Below are 21,266 nucleotides of genomic sequence, written 5' to 3'. Positions count from 1 at the left end.
GGAGGAGGGTCCAGTTAGCTTCTCAGTAGAATCTTAACCAGAGGCAGTATTCCAACACAATCTTCCACTAAAACCTGAATTTCCAGAATGTTTTGAAAGCTTCATGAAAAATTGCAACATCTCAACCTCCATATTCGAGTACATTTTCCTTACCATCTTATAACGTCTTCCAAACCTCACTGAATTTACTGCACTGAACAATATACATTATTTTAGATTTATTTTTATCTCCTTTCTTCTCGATGTCTTTCCCTACCGAGCCTCTCACTCTTAAATGGGGGGCAAAGGCTAACTTATATTTTCTTTCTTGTGAAAGATTTAATTGTGGTTTTTCAAACTTCACCCCCTCTCTTTCCCTCTCTCTCTCTTCTTTACATTGTGTGTATCTGCTTCATGTACACTCCAGTAGGATAGGTAGATCTCATAAAATATATAGAGGATACAGTTCAGTGAAGAAGTCACAGGCTCTGGACAGACTTTTAAAAACTGAGATTTTCCACGTAGCTTTAATTTACAGTGATAAGTGACCTGTTTTGTAATGTTCACACACACACACACACACACACACACACACACACACACACAAGAAATGTAGAAAAGGGGGAAAAAAACATGACTATATGGCCAATGTGCAGATCCAGATGTTGTAATACTTTCAATATTTGAGTGACTTGAAAAGTAAGTGGATCAGTAGCTCATCAAAACGCTTTGTCAGAAAAGAGGAAGAAAGACAATCTATCCAGTTCAGGTTTCAAGGCTGCTGTGCGCATCTCCCGGCAAAGTGTCCTGGCTGACCCGCTGCACTTAACAAAGCTGGTAGGAATGGGCTCATCTGATGTCTTCTGCTGGCTCCTCCCAAGTGCTGTACATTTTTTTTTTTATAAATAAAAACTGTGAATATATACATACAAATTATAAGTATTCCCCCTTTTTTATTTTTGAAAACCAAAAAGCTCTGATTGGGGGCATATTGGGTAAAAATTTGTTTGAAGACTGAATTATTCAGTCACAGACTCGGGATAATAAAAGAAACATGTAAGAGCGTTTAAGATACTGATGTTGAAATGACCAGTGATAAACCGCCTAAATTTATGAACAATTTACTACCCATTTATGATGAATGGCTAAAAACAAATAGCTAATGTATATACTTTGAAGGAAACGTGTAACAGTTTTGATAAATATCTTACAATCTGTGATGCTTGGCAAAAAAATTCATATCAATTATCTGTCTTGACTTTAAAAAAAATCTCAACATATAATTCCACTGAAGATTCATAATAAATTTCTTAAATTGATCCTCTACAGAACACATTTTTCCTTCTCCTTCCAAAATACGAAATGAAAAACATGCTCTAACTCGCATGGGCAATGTGCTGTGGTAGAAGTAAGATCTCAAATCTCCTTCTTCATAACTTTCCCTGCCAATTTTCATTATGTGATGCATTTCAGAATCAGGACTTGTAGTTATTCTCCGGAGTCTCTCCTAGTACAGTTTCAGTGTTAATTACATAGATTGGTAGTCTCTCCGTTTTGTTATAGGGGAGTTACTAGGCTATATACCCTTCTGTCAAACTGGGGCAGTTTGTTAGGGGCCAGTAGGAAAATCCCAACCTAAATAACAAAGGGTTTTGGCTCTTAGGATTCTCTTTTCTTCAGGCCAATCATAATCTGTTACTCTTTCTCAAGTTCGGTTATTCATGCTTTACGTTTCTGTGTGCCTCCTGTAGCTTATAATAATAATTTAATGGGTTACTCCTTAAGTGGGTCAAGATTCTTTATTGTAGATTTTCTGTCGTCATATCCAAATTGGTAAAATGCCCCACCAAGTCCTAATACTCAAACTGGAGAAATGCAGAAGAGAGCAATTCATTGCTGTGTGGGTAAGAGCCCAGGTCTCTGGTACAGCTGATGGCCTCTGTTTCATCATAGAGAACACAGTGAAGGAATCGTCCTGATGTCTACATCTGCCGTCATCTGAAAGTCAGCATCAATGATAGCCATAACCTGAGGTAGTGATATTCCTGAGGAGTGCAAAGAGTGGCAGGAAACTATGGATTAAGTCATCATGAAAGCCTTACAAGGAGAGAGTTTTATAAGCTTGACTGAATAACTCAAACCTAATCAATTAGAGGTTTGGATAAATAACCTAATGGCCTGATTCCTTTCCTAATGTTTTACTAACAGTTACTACTAAGTATATATGGTCCCAGGATTTTAAAATTGTCTTTTCTATTCATATTTTTTTAAATGGATGGAAAAGTGTCCTTTTAATCAACTATTGCAGAATTGTTTCTTTTAATATTTTATAATACATAAAATTTATAAAAGTATTTTGCATTACACTGTTCATAATTCACAAAATAAGCTGCATAATCTTTGTACTTGTTGAACTATAATTAGGAATTATCACTGAAATCCTAGCCAGGATCCTAACCTAATCTAGAACATAGGTGCAATTGTCCACATGATGTCCTGGTTCTTTTGTGCAGAAGACCCAGTGCAAGTACTATCATCGTGGGCAAAAAAAACCTGTAAGCTCGTGTTCAGGCCACTCGTGTCTGGATAATAAAGCTACAACTGGCCTCTGTATGTACATACCTTAAGGCAGAAGTTGATCGCATTACTAGTTCATAGTTTTTCAAAGGTTGCTCTGTGAAAAAGGTGGAAAGCATTGAACCAGCCAGTATTTTTTTCACCTAGTATCCTACTCAGAGTAAGAGATCACTTGGCATCTTGTACCTCGTTTACCTTTTGAGAGGTGGACGTTAAAGGTTGTCTTTATAATTTTAGGGTGTCCCTCTAAAACTAGCTCGATGACCCTAAGGAAACAGGGGAGTGGCCAATATGTATTGGTACAAAGACACTCTTCTAATTGTTCTTATACTTTATCACCATTTGTAAGATTTGAGGCCATCAGATCTCCGGAGAAGGCTGCCTTGCTTGTCCGCTACCACACAGCTTTTTACACCCCCAGAGCTGCTCCTGGGGGTTTTCTTTTTTGAAGCTGTTTTGGCACTAATTCCTCTTGATGATGACTCATAAAACAAATGTTGTTTTTCACAAAGTTCCTGAAAGAGAAAGAGGCACTAATGAAAATGTCATTCTTAGTTTATAGTACTGGGGGGAGTGTGGGAAGGGTGTAGGCTATTAATTTTTTAAATCATTCTGGGGCTCTAATGTTTTAGCTAAGCAAAAAAAAAAAAAATGACATTTTCATTGTAAAACTTTGATGGATCCTGAAATTCAGCATACCGCAGAACTTTGGTCAATCTCATGCAAAGGGTAAAGTGGGGAGGGCGACTTCTCAGAACACAATCAAGGCATTCCTACCTGCAAAGTCCAAGGATTGTATTACATAGAACTACTGGAGATAACATCCCGGATCCTAGTTTATTTTCCTCCGCTTCTCAAACTCTATTAATACGCCTATATGTATATCTACATTGTCTGCCTTCTGCACTATCCCCTTGATTCTGCATTAATAATTTTTTTCTACAGGATTATTCTTACCAGGATAAAAATATTTTCTAGTATTTTATGCTTATTTAAAAATGAAATAAAGGGTTCCCTGGGTGGTTCAGTCGATTCAGCATCCGACTATGGCTCAGATCACGATCTCACGGTTCATAAATTCAAGCCCTGCATCAGGCTCTCTGCTGTCAGCGCAGAGCCTGCTTTAGATCTTCTGTCTCACTTTCTGCCTCCCCACTTCTCTCTCTCAAAAGTAAATAAACTTAAAAAAATGATTAAAAAAGAAACAGAGCCACCTTTGAACCTCCTCTTTCAAAGATCTTTTCCTGTAATTTAACCAGTTACTTAAGTAGCCACTATGCACCTGGTACTATGGTGGGTACTGAAGATACAGTGGATATAGACTCCTGCTTTCAAGGAGCTTACATTTTAATAAAGGAGATAGGCACATAAGCATATAATTTCTAGTAGTAAAAGTGCTAATGAGAAAAGCAAATGGAAAGGAAAAGAAGAATGAAAGTAGTTGGGTGAGAGGTGATTATCCTACTGCTGGCATAGCTCTAAAGAAGTGACATTTGATCAGAAACTAACAAGAAAGGAACCATGTAAGCATTGGAAGCACGATGTTTATGGATCAGAGCATGGCGAGTATACGAATGATAAGATGAGGCCGGACAGATAGGTGGCGGCCATAGTCAGAAGTCTGCATTTTATTTGAAATGTAATTTGAACCATAGGATTTTGAGCTGAGGAATGACATTTGTAAAAGATCAATCTAACTGCCCTGTGGAGGACAGACTGTAGAGGGCCAGGGCTGGAAGACCAGTGCGGAGGTTAGTCTAGTCCAGGTGAAAGATGGTGGCTGGAACTCAGAATGGTACTGGCAGAAGGTGTCAGATTCGTGGTATGTCTTGTTAACAGAATTAAGGAGACTTAGTGATTAGTATGGATGTGGGGCATAGTGATTATTGTGGATGAATCCTAAGCATCTGGCTTGAGGAGCCCCTCCCCACAACCCCCAGGCAGAAGGCTTATGGAAGAATGTGCGTGCATTTGGGTGAGTGGGACTGAAAATCAAGAGTTCTGTGTAGGTGATGTTAAGCCAGAGATGCCTATTAGATATTCCATCCAAAGATGTTAAGTAAGCAGTTAGATTTGGAAATTTGAAAGTCGGGTAATAGGTCAAAACCTGGAGACAGACATGTGGGAGTCATCACTTTATGGATGGAATATAATACCTTAGGGATATAAGAAGTAAATGTAGATATAGATCTAAGGACTGAGTCCTGGGCACTACTGTTTTTAAAGGCAAAGAGGAGGAGGAGGAGGACAGGAAGGAAGCAAAGGAGACCAAGAAGCGACTAATTGAGGTAGGAGGAAAATCAGGGAAGGGTGATATTCCAGAAGACAAGTGAAAACAAGCATTTGCAGATAGGGAGCATGAGGAACTGCACAAGTGCTTCCGGAAAGTCAAGTAACAGGGACTGAGAACTGTCCCTAAGGTTTGATAACTTGCAAGTCCTAAGTAGCCTTCGGAGTTAAGAACATGAGCAAGTCTGCGTGGTGTAAGTTCAAGAAAGAATGGAAGGTGAGGACATAGAGACAATACAGAGCACAGTAGAACCTTGGCTTGAGAGCATAATTCGTTCCACAAACATGCTTGTAAAACAAAGCACTTGATTATGAATGCAAATTTCAAGAACCATTGGCTCAGTTGTGATCATGTGACATTTGGCATCACGTGATACTCGTATTGCAAGACGTTGCTCATATATCAAGTTAAAATGTATTAGGAATGTTTGCTTGTCTTGCAGAACACTCGCAGAACAAGCTACTTGCCATACAAGGTTTTAGTGTACTTGAGAACTGAAAAGTAGGCAGGAAAGGGGTTGGTTCCTGGAGGGAGCTTGAAGTCATGAGAGGTATATTGTTTATTTTGGTAAATATGCAGCTCTGTGTGTGTGTTATGATAACCTCACAGAAGGGGGAGGTTGATGGCATTCAGTTCATAAAGGGTAGAGCTGGCATAGACAGAAGATATGGGCATACATGTAGGTAATTTAGTAGATGGCATGGAGGATGAGTTGGTCTCTTTATTTCTGTTTTGTCAGTGATCTAAAAAGGCAAGATCAGCGGCAGAGAGGAAGTGGGAAGAATGTTCGAGGCTTGAGGAAAGAGTATAGAGTGTAAAGTAATCCACTTGGAGAGAAGGGAAATCAACTCTCCACTTGCCTGAAGACCTACTTGAGATTTGTGTTCATAAATTTATAATCAGTCTTGTCAGCGCAGTTGTGTGTTTTCTTCGGCCACATGTAGCCCCTTGGATGCGGGGATAAAATAAGTTAAGGAATGGTTTCATCAGAGTTGGTTTTCCCCTAAATGTTGGAGGAAGAGCAGGCAGGGAATAGGGGGTGGTGGTGGTCTGTGGAGTCTGAGCGGGGGAAGCGAGGACATGGTGATGGCTACTCAGTGGATTGCAGGCCCTGGTGTGGCAAAGATTTGTTGAGGTGCTGGTCCTTGAGAAAGCGAGCTGGGACGCAGAGCATCCACAGGGCGAGTGGTCATGACAGTCTATGTTAAGACCATCCTGCTTGCTTCCCTTCGTAGCAAAACTGGACAGAAGGATGTAGCTGATTTTCTCACTTCATGAACTTCTGGTCCCTTCTCAAGCCTCAAACGGTTTTTCTGTACTGTCACTCCACTGAGACTGCCTGACAAGCCTGCGGTCACCTCACTCTTTGTACTTGACCTCTCAGCAGCTTTCAGCACCATCTGGTCCCATCTTCCCAGAACACTTTTTTTTGGCATCGGTGATCCCATGGTCTCCTGGCTTTCCTCCAGACTCACTTTCGGTTCCTTTTCAGTCTTTTTGGATACTCCCTCTCTTCTGTTTGATCTCTAAATGTTGAATTAACCTAGGGCTTGGTTCTGGACCTCATTCCCCTCTCACTGCTCTCTGACTAGATTTCATCTGGTCCACAACTTAAATACCACCTACAAACTACATACCACCCCAATCTGACCCTATCCCTGAGTGCCTTTCAGACTTATTATATATCTGCAGCTGACTAATAATACATCTATCTATTGCCTAATGGTCATCTCAAAATGAATATACCTAAAACAGTACTCTGGAATCTCTCCATCCCTGAAACCTAGTCCTCCTGGCTGCCCTATCTTGCCATCCATGTTGTTTCTTAACATTTAAGTATCATCTTGACTACTGCATTGCCTCACTCTTATATCCATTCATTCATTCATTTATTCATTCAGTAACTTTATCTGAGATCAATAAACCAGTGAGGCTGATAGAGAAGTGCTCTAAGAACTAAGCCTTGGGGAATGAAAGCTTTAAGATAGTGGGAAGATAAGACGGAACCAGCAGAGGATGCTGAAGGGGTGACTGACAGGAGACAACCAGTCACTGGGTCCTCAAAGGCAGTGAAGCAAGTATTTCAGGAAGGAAGGCATGCTCACCTCGGTCCAATTCTAGGGATGGTCACCATGGTAGCCATTAAGATGAAGACTGAGAACTGACCAGTGGCTTTAGCAATGGAGAGGTAACTGGTACGTTACAAAGAGCAATTTCAGCAGAGTGGTGGCCATAGAAGCTTACTGGAGCAGGTTCATAAGAGAATGGGAAAAGAGGAGTTGACAATGAATATGCTAGAATTTGCTATAAATGGTAGCAGAAAAACAGCAAAAGCTAAAGAGAAAAATGGAATCAAGGCCATTTAAAATTTTTTTAATGTTTTATTTATTTTTGAGAGAGAGAGAGAGAGAGAGAGCATGAGCAGCAGGGGAGAGTCATAGAGAGAAGGAGACACTGAGCTAGCTGTCAGCACAGAGCCCGACGCAAGGCTTGAACCCTCCAATTGTGAGATCATGACCTGAGCCGAAGCCAGGTGCTCAACCGACTGAGCCACCCAGGCGCCCCAAGGCCGTTTTTTTTTTTTTAAGATTGGGAAAAATTACACAGGGTTTCCATGCTGGTGAGAAGTCAAGATAAAGGGAGAGGTACAATGGGCAGGATGCATGGGTGAGCAGAGATAACTGTCAGAGAATGTTCTGGAAAAGGCATGGAGGAGAGCATGAAGTGGTTGGCCTCATACAGGAATACTGAGGCCACCAGAGAAAACCCAGTGAGATGGTAGTGTATTTGGATACAAACACTTATGTGCAAGATTATGGAAGTTCCCTTCTGATTGTGTCCATTTTTCTCAGTAAAGTCAGAGACAAGACCATCAGTGGGAGTGAACAGGGCTACGGAAGAAGGGAGATTTCCAGAGAGAGAAGGCCGTATGGAGCAGTTGTCTAGCAGGCAAGCAGTTAATGGGCCAGGGACATGTGCGATGGCCAGGCAGCACTGAAGGCCACTTGAGGTCGATGATCATGATTTAAAATGAGAAAAACCCAACCCTGCGCTTGTGTGCTTTCTCAGCCACTTTCAGCTGTGTGACTGCAGAGGCTTACTTGGCATGCCTCAAAATGTAAATCAGATCATGTCACTCCCTGCTTAAAATATTTTAGTTGCTTCCTATTGCACTTAGAATGAAATCCAAACTCGCTGGGCCTGCAGAGCTCTGTACGCTAGTCTCTACTGACTTTCTGACTAATCTCACACAGACTCCAGCTTCCTGGACTTCTTGCTGTTTCTGGAACAGGTCAAGTGCATTTCAGATTAGCCTTTGCACTAACTGTTCTCTCTGCCCAAATTCTTCTTCACCCTATCTTTGTTGGTTCCTTTATTATCATATAGATTTTATCTTAAATGTTGCCTCTCAGAATAACCTTCTCAGATCACGCGATCAAAAAGAGCCCCCTGAGGCGCCTGGGTGGCTCAGTAGGTTGAGCATCTGACTCTTGACTCTTGATTTTGGCTCAGGTCATGATCTTGAGGTTCGTGATATTGAGCCTCACATTGGGCTCCACACTGACAACAGGGAGCCTACTTGGGATTCTCTCTCTTGCTCTTCCTCTGCCCCTCCCCCACACTCGCTCACTCTCTCTCAAAATAAACAAACTTAAAAAAAAAAAACTAGCCCCCTGATTAAGGGGCTATTGTATTGGTATGTTTTAATACTCATGGCATATTTGGTCATTGAGTAATGTTGCCGTAGCACCTAGAAGAGTGCCTGGCATGGATTAGATGCTCAGGAAATATTCATCGAATAAGTGAATTTGGGTGAATGAATGAAGCAATGACCACGTATAATAGACTCCTGGAAGTGAAAAATAACCTAAGCCTCAGAACTAAAAATATTTCTGAAACATTAGCTCGTTAATTTTCTCTATTTGTTTCCACTTGAACGGAGGAAAAGCATCAAAGTCACAGCTGAAATAGCAAATGTGGCAAACATCCCGTTTTGAGTTTGTAGCTGGCAGGGCAGAAGTTCAAAATAAAATCCTTTCAAATTACATTATTGCTAAAATCTTTTCTGACCTCTCAGCTGAGTCGCTGTTTATTTTATTAGAAGCTTAACAACCTTGGGAGAATATTTGTTTTCTCAGCCTTGCAGAAATGGGAAGTAAAGGAATCGAACTCCGAAGATGAGAAAGAAAAACGTTAAGCAATATATAGGATCAACTTCGATGTTAATTTGACCTTATAAATTATTCCCCTTCTTATTCTTTAGAAAATCATTGGGACATACATGTCAGGACTATCTCTTTCCATGGTGACAAAAAACAGTTCTTTTTTTTTTTCATAAACTCCTAAGTTTGTGACAACCTGCTTAACACAACAGGGTCCTTCCTCACTCTCTAAGCTCACTTAAGCTTCTGCATTCCAACAAGTTCCCTGGGCTTTCTGCTGTCCCGCATTTACTTAGCTAGTTGGAGAAACATTATGTATTTTGTCTTTTTATTTTTGTTGCTGGCATTTCCCTCCAGGGAACCTTGTTTAGCATACATACTTTGGTCAGTCTACACAATTCAGGCTGCTTACACCTTCATGTGAAAAGCCTTTGCCAACCTGCTTCTTCGAGCTAAACCAAAGCGCGGGCTCTCTACTAATATGTAAACAAGAGTTTGCCAAGACTTCCCAGAACAACTCTTTCTGCCCTCGGTACTGGGCTTCCCCACAACATACACCCTCGTAGATGGCCTTCACTGCTGCTATGAATGTCACACACAGGATTATTGTGCCACCCCATCTTTTATAATTCTCTGCATCAGGGCTTGAATCTATTTTTGGGCCCCAATACCCGGTACCCATGTCGTCATGTCTAGGGTCGAAAGTACTTTGGCTTTTGGATTTCTCTTACTTTGCAGTTTATAACTTGAGGTTTGGATTTCAATTTGAATAACTGTGTGACTCAAAAGTAACTGAAATGGGATCCTTTCAAAAACATTTCATAATTCAGAGCTTTACGGATTTCGACGGATTCCTTCCCCACCCCAATGCTGAATGAGTAAGTTTTGTTGAGTTTTAGACAGCCAAATCTGATGTTGCTAGGGAATGTCTTATTCTGAGGTCTAGTAGATAGGAAGATTGGCTTTTCCTAGGCTTTGTCCTCAAATTTTTATTGGGTTTGCAATCTGATACATTCTGGCAGCCCTCTATGAAAAATAAATCTAACAGTTTCTTAACCTTAACTCATCCAGAATGTTCCTTCCACTTTCAAGTGACACTTAAAAAAAAAAAAAAAAAAAGAATGAGATCAGGAGTGACAATAGGGTAGGCCCTTTGTTTTGTTCAGTTAATTCCTAACTGCTTTCTCCCTGCCTCAACTTCATAGTGTCGTTCACAAGAGTTTTAACAAACCTTTCTTTTTAAAAGGAATTTCACAGCCCCAGCTAATAGATAGGTGGTTTACAAGGTGCTTACGCACAAGGTGGACCTACCATAAAGCCAATGACATGTACACCCGGGGGTCCCTCTCTGCACAGCCTCTTCCAAGACCCATATAGTCACACCTAACTTTACGTTCATAATTTGTATTATTGTTCCTCCAACATGGCCCTCAAAAGTTTAGGCTCCACGAAATGTGGATCAGCCCCCACTTCCATCCCTGTGCACTGATGTGTTGGGGACTGGCTTCTGATGTACACTGGTCTTTCCCCCATCAGCCACTTGCATGTCCTGGAGGCACCTCACAGGTAGTATGTACGAACTGAGCTCAGTGTTGTCCCTGAGCCCGGTCCACTAAACCTGCTCTTCCTCCTCCTCGTCTCATGAGAGCACATGTCCCATTTGTGTATGGGGTTAGTTCTCTAAGCTTGAGAGAGATTTGCTCCTTTCCCTCCACCATCTTTTCCAATCCAGGTCCAAGTTGTTTGGTTCCGTCCCTACATGCCGTCCAGCCCCATAGTTTTCTATCTGATTTCTTCAGCAGACTCCCATCGGTCTCCCTCATTCAGCAGCCCCTCCACTTCCATTCTCTGTATTTTGCCAGAGTCCTCCTTTAAAAATAGGTAACTTTTCCCTCCTGCTCTGTTAACTTTACTTTTTTATTTTTATTTTTCGAATGTTTGATGTTAATTTATTTTTGAGAGATGGAGACAGAATACGATCAGGGAACGAGCAGAGAGAGAGGGAGACACAGAATCCAAAACAGGCTCCAGGCTCTGAGCTGTCAGCACAGAACCCAACACAGGACTCAAACCCATGAACCGTGAGATCATGACCTGAGCCAAAGTTGGATGCCCAACCGACAGCCATCCAGGTGCCCCTAAACATGCCCCGCTGCCTTTAGCATAAAACCCAAACTCTTTACCAAGAAGGACAAGCCCCTTCCTGACTGTTCTCTGCCTTTTGCTCAGCACTCACGTCTCAATTCTCTTGTCCCCTTCATACCACACCAGCGAGTATGCTAGCCTCTGCGTGTGATACCCGTGTCTCGCACATACGTCTCTTCTCCCAGATAACTCCTTCAAGATTCTGCTTTGGTATTAGCTCTTTAGGGAAGATTTTATAAATGAGACCCTCCAATATAGCTGACTTCCCTTTGTGCCTGTCAACAACGGTAAATATTTGCAACAGTCTGTTTTCTTGCCTGACTCCTAAAGAAGCTATGGATTCTTTGACTCCTACATCTTCAGTTCTTTCCTTGACTCGTGTCTGGTGCATAGTAGATGGTCAAAAAGGAGCTGAATGAAGAAAACCTGAAGCGGTGGGGAAAAGGGAGTGGTGTGGAATAGCCAGTCTGGCTCATGTAGCTGAACACATACCTCTGCCTCCTCCCATTGCATAGGCTCCACTCAACTGTAGATTAAATCACACCCTGTGACCCACAGACCAAAACCTATTGTACTTTACACCATCACCCAGGCTCTAATCCTACGCCCCCCCCCCCCACAGTGAATTCAGCATTGGCCTTATTCATAGGTTATCAAACTGAACAGTGGATACTTTTTAACCATCTGCTAAGAATCAGTATTATTCTAGGCACTGTAGAGAGAGGTTCCGTAAGAAAGATGATGGGCAGGGGCCACACCAGGAAAGCAAGACTTTATAACATAGTTAAGGGGGTGAAACCAGTACAGCTCTAGCTAAGATAGTAGAGAAGAAACTGGGACTAGAAACATATTAAAAATCCAGGGAAAGGAATGCTATCCAGGGCTAGGATTATGCAGGGCTTCAAAGACGAGGATTTGCATTGTCTTATAAGGCATAAGGATGGCAGGCTAAGTCCGCAATGATAATAACTATGATGTAGGAATAGAAGGAGAGATAAAGAAATAAGCATCAATGAGGTAGGAGGGAATGCAGGAAAGAAAACTGTTTCATAGGAGCTAAAAGAATAGGTGTGGTAGATTCAATGTGGCTAAAAAAAAAAATTCTGTGTCCTTTGTCTCATCAAGAGATTAAGTCAATTCCTACAGCCCTTGACTCTGGGCTGGCCTTGGGACTTGTAGGATGCTAGATACCAATGGAGATACTGTAGTGTGACTTCCAGAACCTTATACCAGGCCTTATAGCTCCTATTTCTACCACATTGAAATGCTGCCCCGAGTCTGCCGTGTGAGGAAGCCACTTTAGCCTGCTGGAGGCTGAGGCCATGAGAAGGGCAACAGAAGTCTTCACTGAGTCAGCAGCCACCGCCATCATGCGGCTGAGGCTCTCTTACACCATCCAGTACGATGGTCCTTCCTGCTGATGGAGACACATGAGTGCACCCAGGCAGAGTGCACCCAGGCAGAGTGCACCCAGGCAAGCCAAAGAATCCTGGGAAACAGGAAATACCATATCTTAAGCCACTACATTGGGGGATGGTGTGTTCCATTTAAACAGACAACTGATGTGAAACAGGCTATGGGGAAGAATGGGAAGTGAAGAATGAACAATAGATTTGGAAGTCTTTAGTGTCCTGGCATCTCAGTCCTGGAAAAGGCCTTGAATCTGAATCAAATTTCCAGATGAATGCATGGAGTTACCAAAGTCTGAGTCTATTAGTTATTTGAATCATGTACCTGTAACAGTCTTGTTAAGATTCTGTGCTCTCCAAGAAGTCCAGCCTGTTGGTTTTAACTAGCATTGAGCCAGGCAATATGCTGATCGGGCCAACGGTCCAGTCAGCCTTCCCGACAATTATACATCTTTGTAAATGAATAACTTTCATTTTCATTGTATTTTTTAAAAATGGGGGCTTTATCTGTATTAAAAAGTAATCCTACAATTTGATGTTTAACTTATAGTTTGAATTAAGAGAAAAGTCTTCCTGCTCACTTATGTGAAATATTTAAAAAATGCAAACCACTCTGTGGGCTCCTGGGTGACTCAGTCAGTTAAGCATCTGACTCTTGATTTCCGCTCAGATCATGATCATGATTTGTGAGATTGAGCCCTGTGTTGAGCTCCATGCTGTCAGCATGGAGCTTGCTTGGGATTCTCTTTCCCAATCTCTTTGCCCCTCTGCCCACCACCTCTTTCTGTTTCTCCCTCTCTCTTTCTCTCTCTCTCAAAACTAATTAAATAAACATGAAAAATATTAAAACTGCAAGCCTCTTAAAAGTGCATAAAATACAAAGCAGAAGTTTTCCAAACCCTACTCTAAATGAACATGTACACCTACAGATACCATCAAATCGGCCATCAGGTGTATTCTTCCTTCAGACAAAAGCTGAAGCATCACAGTGCCCACATTTCCTGTAGCAATCAGACATTTCTCTCCAGCATATTGGAAGTATTTCCAGAAGACATTCACAAACTGTAAATAAGTCGTGCCCTCCCATTATATTAAAACCCAAGAGCAAGTATCTTTCCATGTTCAAGTGTAATCGTGTAATCCTAGGAAGAAAACAAGTTCCCCTCCATTCCTGGCCCCTGTGTATCACCTCCTTGCCCACAGTTAAGCAGTCAGAGCTGTGAGCTGTTACCAAAACTAAAGAGTTTTCTACAGCCCACGTCAAAGTTAAATCATCTAAACGATCTCTCTGTATAAGATGCATTTCACCAGTTTTCTGAATACTATCCGTATGAGGAACTCTTCTTAAATTCATTTTGATTGTGCCGTATTTGGAATAACTGCAGTCACTTAAACCCAAGAGCATTCCTGATAATCTTAGCCTTAACAGGTGTTTGGAGCTTAGAGACCACCTACAAGTGTAAGAGGAGAAGCCTGTGGTTTTGGCACAGGGAGGGAGCATGGCATTCCAAGACTTCCCTGAAACCCCAAACAAACAAGCAAACAAAAAACTCTCCTGGGTGGGGGACCTAGGGAGATGAGAGAGATTCTTCGAACATTTCTGAAAAGAGCTTCAAAAAGTTCACCTGTTAGAAATCACTGGTTATTCTAACTCCTTCGCTTAGCCACCCAGGTTCAACACATGGCCTAAAGCCTGCAATTGTGCTCTGAGATATGGTTTCACACCATAGGGAATATCCTGAAATAATTTCAGATGTTATCATTACTCAGTTGTACGTAAAACCTACACCAGAATGTTGTTTCAGAGAGTGATGCACATAATACTTACGCTTTTGCCAGCTCTGCTGATATCTGTTCCAAAGAGCATCCCTTTGTCTCAGGTATAAACACGACAACAAAAACCAGGGATGCCAGGCTCATGATTGTATATATAAAGCACACCCACGGCAAGCCAATGAGATCTACAATGGGCAAAAGAGACTGATTAAAAATGTGGGTTTTGGTTTTTTTGTTTTTTATTTGAGAGAGAGAGAGAAAAGGAAAGCAGGGGAGAGGGGCGGAGAGAGAGAGAGAGAGAGAGAACCCTAAGCAGGTTCCATACTCAGTGTATAGTCCAACGCAGCGCTCAATCCCAGGACCCTGGGATCATGATCTGAGCAGAAATCAAGAGTAGGACACTCAACCGACTAAGCCACTCAGGCACCCCTAAAAATATGTCTTGTGTTGCTTTGATCCTATTTGTGGACAGCTGCTTCTTAGAGCATCTATAAAAGAATATGTATTTATTTCCAAACACACTGGTAGTGTATATATCCAGAGAAATAGCAACCACAAATTAAAAATATAGTCAACCTCTGTAAGTTTCATGGTAACAAACTACCCCAGCTTTTCCTGTCAAAGTAAATAGAAGCCTGTGACTACCACAATTTAAACCCAGTGCCATCTTCCTGCTGAACATGCTTTCTTCTCTTTCAAAATGGTAATATACATGCTCATTGCAAAAAAAAAAAAAAAAAAAGACTTCAAACAACAATGAAACAAAGAAAGCAGAAGGTAAAATATCTCCTCTCTTCACCACCCCCCCTCCCAGTTCCCCTCCTGGGAGTACTGGCTGTCACAGTTTGGTTTCTATTTGGTGGACATTTTTAAAGACATTTATACAGATAAACTTTCCTTGAAACAAGCTCACCCTTCTTTACCCTGACTCAAATACACGCTCGTGTTGGCAATATTCATTTTAGTAGCTGGCAGCATATTGGTAATGACTCTTCCTGGATTCAGAGAAAAAAAGTGGTAAGAGATCTAATGAAAGGCATTAGCTAAGATTCATCAACAACAAGCCAGATCCTTGCCTGCCAGCCTGGTGTTTCCTCTGACCGCTTCTAGCCGCAGGTACAGTGCTTTTGTAGTTACTGACCAAGGTCAAGACAAGTTAACTGGGGAGAAGTGGCACCCCAGGGCACGGGAGCCTGGCATGTGCACTGTGCTGCCCCGAACTCAGCGGCAGGAAGTCCAGCCTGGCGGGGGGTCGGGGGGGGGGGTAGTGGGGGAAGAAACTGGCTCTTAACAAACACAGGCTCAGACTGACCACAGCCAGAGACAGTGCAAACAGCCCATAACAGCTGCAGCCACAAATCCCAACTGGTTGCTCAGGAAAAGTGCAGTGGGGCGGTTTGGTGAATGCAGGATGGAAGGATCTGAGCATATTAACCACCTGTCAGTCAGCGGTGCTGAGTGAGGAGAAGCAGGAAGAAGGGATGGTGCCGCAGTGCTTTGGGCAGTTTTAATTAAAGTCCGATCCCTTGTGCTTTCCTTGCTGCTGGCACATGCTTTTGTCCCAGTGAGTGCTTACTAAAGTGCTTGTAGAATCCGTCCTGCTTTCCTCTTTGGGACATAAAACCAGAATATAGAAAGTGAAAAAAAAAGGGGGGGGCACCTCATCCAACTTGTTCTCTGGTCTGTTTGAACACTTTCAGTGACAGGGAGCTGAGGCCTTTAGAGATTCTCACCACGTGGCGGGCTGGCCCTGCCTGTTACAAGGTCTTCCTCACTGATTCTGAAGTTCAAGTCTAGTTTTCAGGAACTTCGGCTCAGAGGCTCTGCCATGCCCTCTGGGTTGGCTCTCCATCCCTTCTTCCTGACAGCCACGCAGATACCCAAGTTTGCCTCCATCCCTTCCCTGAGCACCTTCTTGCCCCAAACACCCAGAGCTTCTGCAACATTTCTGCACAGACCACGGGTCGCATGCCCATCCAGGTGCCCTCCCACGCTGGCACATGGCAACCCTCTTAAAATAGCTAATTCTCTTAAAACATTTTCCTCAGAGCTGAGCGCAACGCAGCTGTACCATGCCCACTGCCCAGGAAGTTTTTATTGCTTTGGAATACTCTGCTTTTATTGCTATTGCTAAAATCGCACTAAAAAGGCTTGCTGCCAAGTAGAACCCTTATAGCTTTTACTTGGGAAGTTGACTTTTGAAAGTAAGTACAGGTTTTCCCATTCTTGGCAAATTTGTGTTCTGCCACTTGGCTTTTATGAGAGATGGACGTTAGTATCTGTTTTGCTAACTGAGAGGAATTCAGAGAGGATTTTCACTCTTAGGAAGTAGAAGCTGCTTCTCCGCTTCATATCATTTTGGCTTATGAGAGCTTTCATAGAAACTCTCCACTTTCGAATAGCAGGAGAGACCTGTATCGCATTTCAAACTCAGTCCAGTGAAATGTCATCTATGGGCTCATTCCAGGATTTTTAAGTGAATGTGCTTTCCCAACATTTGTTCTAAATGCAGGAGAACTTCTGAATGTGCATTAGCTCATCTCGTACATTAGTTAGCCTGCCCAGAGATTTATGTCATCTTTCTCCACCCCTGATCGTTTCCATTCTTCCTTCTATTTTTTAATTAAAATTTTAAGTATAGTTGATACATGATGTAACGCTAGTTTTAGGTATCAGGATATCGATTTGACACGTTTATATATTATGCTATGCTCACTCTATTTTTTCTTTTGTATTTCTCTTTCTCCACATCAAAGGGCAGATATGGTGTGTGTGTGGGTGTGTGTGTGAAGGTGAAAGGTACAGACCTATGCATGTGATCTGAGAAGGACAGGTATGGTTAGTGCTAATGACCAGTTTCTTTGTCTCCTTTAATCTTTAGGCAATTTCTAAAAATGTGGGACATTTGAAAATTTTGTATAAAAACCCAAACCATGGTTAATTAATAGCTCCAAAACTGAATTTCCCAAAGTAGCTGTATTAAAAAAAAGAGTGGTTGACAAGTATTCAGAAGTATAAATATATACCTTTTTGAGGACACATCCACTTTTCAACATTTATATTTTTATATATATTATTTAGTATGTATATCAGATACATATATAATGAGAAAAGGAAAGAAAGAAAACAGCTCCTTAGTCAATTTTGGAAGATGTTAGGGAACTATTTCATTATTTTGAAAACTAGAAAATAAAAGAAAAAGTTTCAAGTGTTTATCTTGCCTTTTCCCTATGATTCATACTTTACAGCAGGCAAATAACTAGTGAGAGGAAATTCCTACTTAGAGAAGAATTGATGACAAAAATTTAGAAGGAGTGACGCAATAACAATAACGGATCTGGGGCACCTGGGTGGCTCAGTCGGTTAAGCATCCAAGTTCAGCTTGGGTCATGATCTTGGGGTTCATGAGTTTGAGCCCCTATATCAGGCTCCGGGCTGACAGTTCAGAGTCTGGAGCCTGCTTCAGATTCTGTGCCTCCCTCTCTCTCTCTGCTCCTCACCCGCTCATGTTCTGTTTCTCTCTTTCTCTCTCTCAAAATGAATAAAATATTAAAAAATAAAACTTAAAAAAAATAACAGATCTGGGTGATGATCCTCAAAGAGGCCCACATGACAAAGTGGGACACAGACAGACAGCATACACCCGCCATCATCTGTGAAGGAATTTACAAACAAATGAGAAAATCTAAATCTGCTCAAGCCTCTAGATCTCAAGAGCAGTTCTCAGGAAACACAAAAGACAGGCAGTCTTGTCACGTGACTGTGATCAGCAGAACCCAGCACGGGGCAAACTCTGTGAAACAAATGACCCAGTTTATTCATCAAAAATCCAAAGATGGGCAGGAAAGGGGAGAAATGGAGAGAAAACCTACAAATCATGAGCCATGTCAATCAACTCTAAATTATGTTATTTGGATTGCGATTCAAAGTATAAAAAAGTATTAAAAATATATAAAAAACATAAAAGTAATGTAAAAATATAAAAAATATTTTAAAAGGTATAAAAAATAATTATAAGACATGGAAGAATGTGGACACAGACTAGATATTTGATAGCAAGGGATTATTATAAATATTTTTATGTTTGATAATGATATTGCAAGTATAGTTTTTAAAAGTCTTATCTGTTAGAGGTCCATGTGGGAGTTTTATAGACAAAATGACATCCTGTCTGGGATATGACACAAAACAATTTGGGGAGAGAGAAGCTGGGGTTATAAATGAATTAAGAATGATAACTTTCAGTTGAGTGGTCCGTACATCAGGTACGTTCTCTTTATGTTTGAATGTTTCAAAAGTGTCCACAGTAAAATGGCTTTTAGGTGAGTGTACTTCCCCAACATTTATCCTGGGGGCACAAAAGGCATTAGAGGCAAACCACGGGTCCTTACCCGTCACAGTCAAGAATGTCAGAGAGATGAGGAGGTTGATGCCCCAGTTCATGCTAGAAGTTAAAGCCATGGCCCGTCCTCGAATTCCAGCAGGAAAAATCTCGCTCAGTAGCAGCCAGGGCACTAGAAGAAAGGGAAGAGAGGGTGGGGAGCAGAGAGATGATCAAACACCTGTTGAAACGGAGGGCCAGCCCTCTGCCCTCTGCCCTCACCCTGAGCGGCTTGCCGTTGGAGAACAGGGCTATGTCCTTCCTCCAGCCCAGGAAGGAAGGATTCAGACACCGACAGAGCCTGACAATCCTGGAAGAGGGAAAGAGACAGAAAGCGCTGGTAGGTGACACCAGGCCTGAGAAATTCAAGTGGTGGGGGCAGTGGCAGGGGCCACCTGCTGGGGAGCGACGTGAGAGGCAGCTTGGGATCTCTGCCAAGCTCCGAGCCTCAGGGCCAGACCAGCGCTCTGGCTGCTCTATGTCCGGGCCCTTTCCTATGACCTCTTTTGCCCCTGACCTTGGAGCGAGCAGTCCACCATCATAGCTAATGAGTAGATGGGAAATGGAGCCAGGAAGGCAGGAGGAAAGGGGCTCTCTTCCACGCTCCCTGCTCCCACTTGGTCTTCCTGACCTGGGCACGCTGAGTGGACAGAAGCTCTGAATTCAACAGAGCTCCAGAATTTGATTATGATACGTGACTCAATGCCCGAGTGTCGGAAAGGAGACCCTTGTTGGCACAAAAACTGACCAGAGCACTTTGTAATCTGAGAGTGACATGGAGCATTATAGGACCTGCTGGACAGGATCAGAAGGGGCACCAGAGGAGCAAACGGCCTTGTCTTCTGCTTACAGCCTCTCAAGCCCGGTTTCCTCTCATCAAGTAGCTACGAGCTCTTGCAGTGGGCAGAGCACCTCATGAAACTTACTTCAAATGACCCTCCTCGAATCTTACAAGATAGGAACTATTCCTATACCTCTTTACAAGAGAAGAAAGCCAAGCTGAAGGAGTTAATAATTCGCCAAGGTCCCAGGGCTCACAAGTGGAAGAGGTGCCACTGAGTCCTGGCAGTCGGTCTGTGAAACTTGTGCTTTTTAATCACGGTGTTCTCTTGGTGGCGGCTCCATAAATATTTGTTAATGAATAAGTAAATGTGGAATCTAAGCCTTTGATTCTGAAGAAGGACATAGGAGCTGGCCCAGCCCCGGCTCACTGCTGGCTAAGTCACCTTGTGTTGCAAAGCCAGCAGTTACATACAGACCAGATGCACCATCCCAGCCCAGTGGAGGTAGCGCCAGGGGCCCAGGGCGGTGGGGGAAGGGGGAAGAAGCATGAGGCTGGGGAGGGGCCCCACTGCGGGCAACCACTAGGCTGGATCATGTGGGAACCAAGCTGTGCCTCTAATTTAACAACTTGGCTCTGATGACAAGCTCAGGCTCTGGGCAGAAAACATCTGCTCATAGTAAATCTGCTGTTTTAAAGTAAGAAATATAAATTGAATTATAGAAGAGAGCTGGAGAAACATCTTTTTCTTGATGATCTTTTCCACGTGAATCCATGTAGAGTTACCTTGAGGGCATGGAAGAGAATTTTAACAAAAGGAACATGATTATTATTATTTTAATTAACAGGGACTTCAACATTAAAATTTTGTATCCCTTCCCTCCGCTTCCTACCTGCAAAAAAACTTTACTAGGCTCTTGCAGATTATATTCTAGGTAGGACTCCTTTGCTCTTATGAGACCAGAGCAGTGGTCATGTAACCTAGCCTGGCTTCATAAGACTGGCAAATCTGGTTCAGAGCTCTGGCTCTGACAGCTGTATAATTCTGGCAAAGCCTTTATAATGACTCGCCCTTGGACAAATGCAAGATGAAATTATGTATATGCAATTTTTCAGAGCTAAATAATCTATGCCACAGACCAATCCCCTAGGCCCCTTTGTGCCACGGTTTTTTGTCCTGGTGGGATGGAGGGAGGGTCTCTTGTCACCTTTGGCTCTAGCAGCCATAAGGAGGAGGAGGTGGGGGGTGGATCACTCTTTCATTTTATTTTCTGGAGGTGTTCACACAGGTTTTCTTAATCTACTTTCATCCCTGCTTCATCACCTCTAAAACCTCTTCTTACCCTCCCCACCTTCATCATAACCTCTTCTAGGAATTGTTTGGTGGGTTTTTGGAAAATCATTGCTGGGGGCATCAGATTCACACTGGCGTCGGATGGGAACAAGCTGATCTTACTGTTGTAGAAAGTGGTAGAACTCACCAACAAGAAGATGGCACAGTTTCACAAAGCGCTAGTTACAAGCACTCAATCCGAACTGCCAAAGGCTTCCTAAAGGGACCTACGGGGTACACTGAAAGCCTGTACTAGGTATACATTCAATTCAGCACCTGAGCCAGCTTCGTGGCCAGTGGAACCAGTCAATGAGCAATGAACTGAATATTGAGAGAGAGAGAAAGAGACTCTCCTCCATCTCTGATAAGAGCTTGTCAGGCAAACCTAGCACCCGACGTTTTCAACAACAATGTATCATTACAGAAAGCTTC

The 21,266-nt window shown here is 42.5% G+C and overlaps 1 protein-coding gene across 3 annotated transcripts in view; it reads right to left on the bottom strand.

Annotated features, from left to right (window-relative positions):
• Nucleotides 1-625: 625 nt before the first annotated feature.
• Nucleotides 626-21,266, bottom strand: part of SLC2A12 (solute carrier family 2 member 12) — a 58,363-nt gene continuing 37,722 nt past the window's right edge. Inside the window, exons 3-5 of one of the 3 annotated variants that reach the window (XM_039242026.1) lie at nt 18,731-18,853; nt 14,392-14,524; nt 626-3,071 (exon numbers count right to left, since the gene is read on the bottom strand). In XM_039242026.1, the coding sequence (XP_039097957.1) occupies nt 2,966-3,071; nt 14,392-14,524; nt 18,731-18,853 (362 nt within the window). In that variant the 3' untranslated portion in view covers nt 626-2,965. The remainder of the gene's footprint in view (nt 3,072-14,391; nt 14,525-18,730; nt 18,854-21,266) is intronic. The other 2 variants (XM_039242027.1, XM_039242029.1) reach the window with 2 other exon arrangements.

This window comes from Hyaena hyaena, unplaced genomic scaffold (genome assembly GCF_003009895.1).
Source record: "Hyaena hyaena isolate Hyena2069 unplaced genomic scaffold, ASM300989v1 scaffold_204, whole genome shotgun sequence".
Taxonomy (NCBI): domain Eukaryota; kingdom Metazoa; phylum Chordata; class Mammalia; order Carnivora; family Hyaenidae; genus Hyaena; species Hyaena hyaena.
Note: the sequence above shows the minus strand (reverse complement) of the source record. Positions and strands in the feature narration are given on the sequence as shown.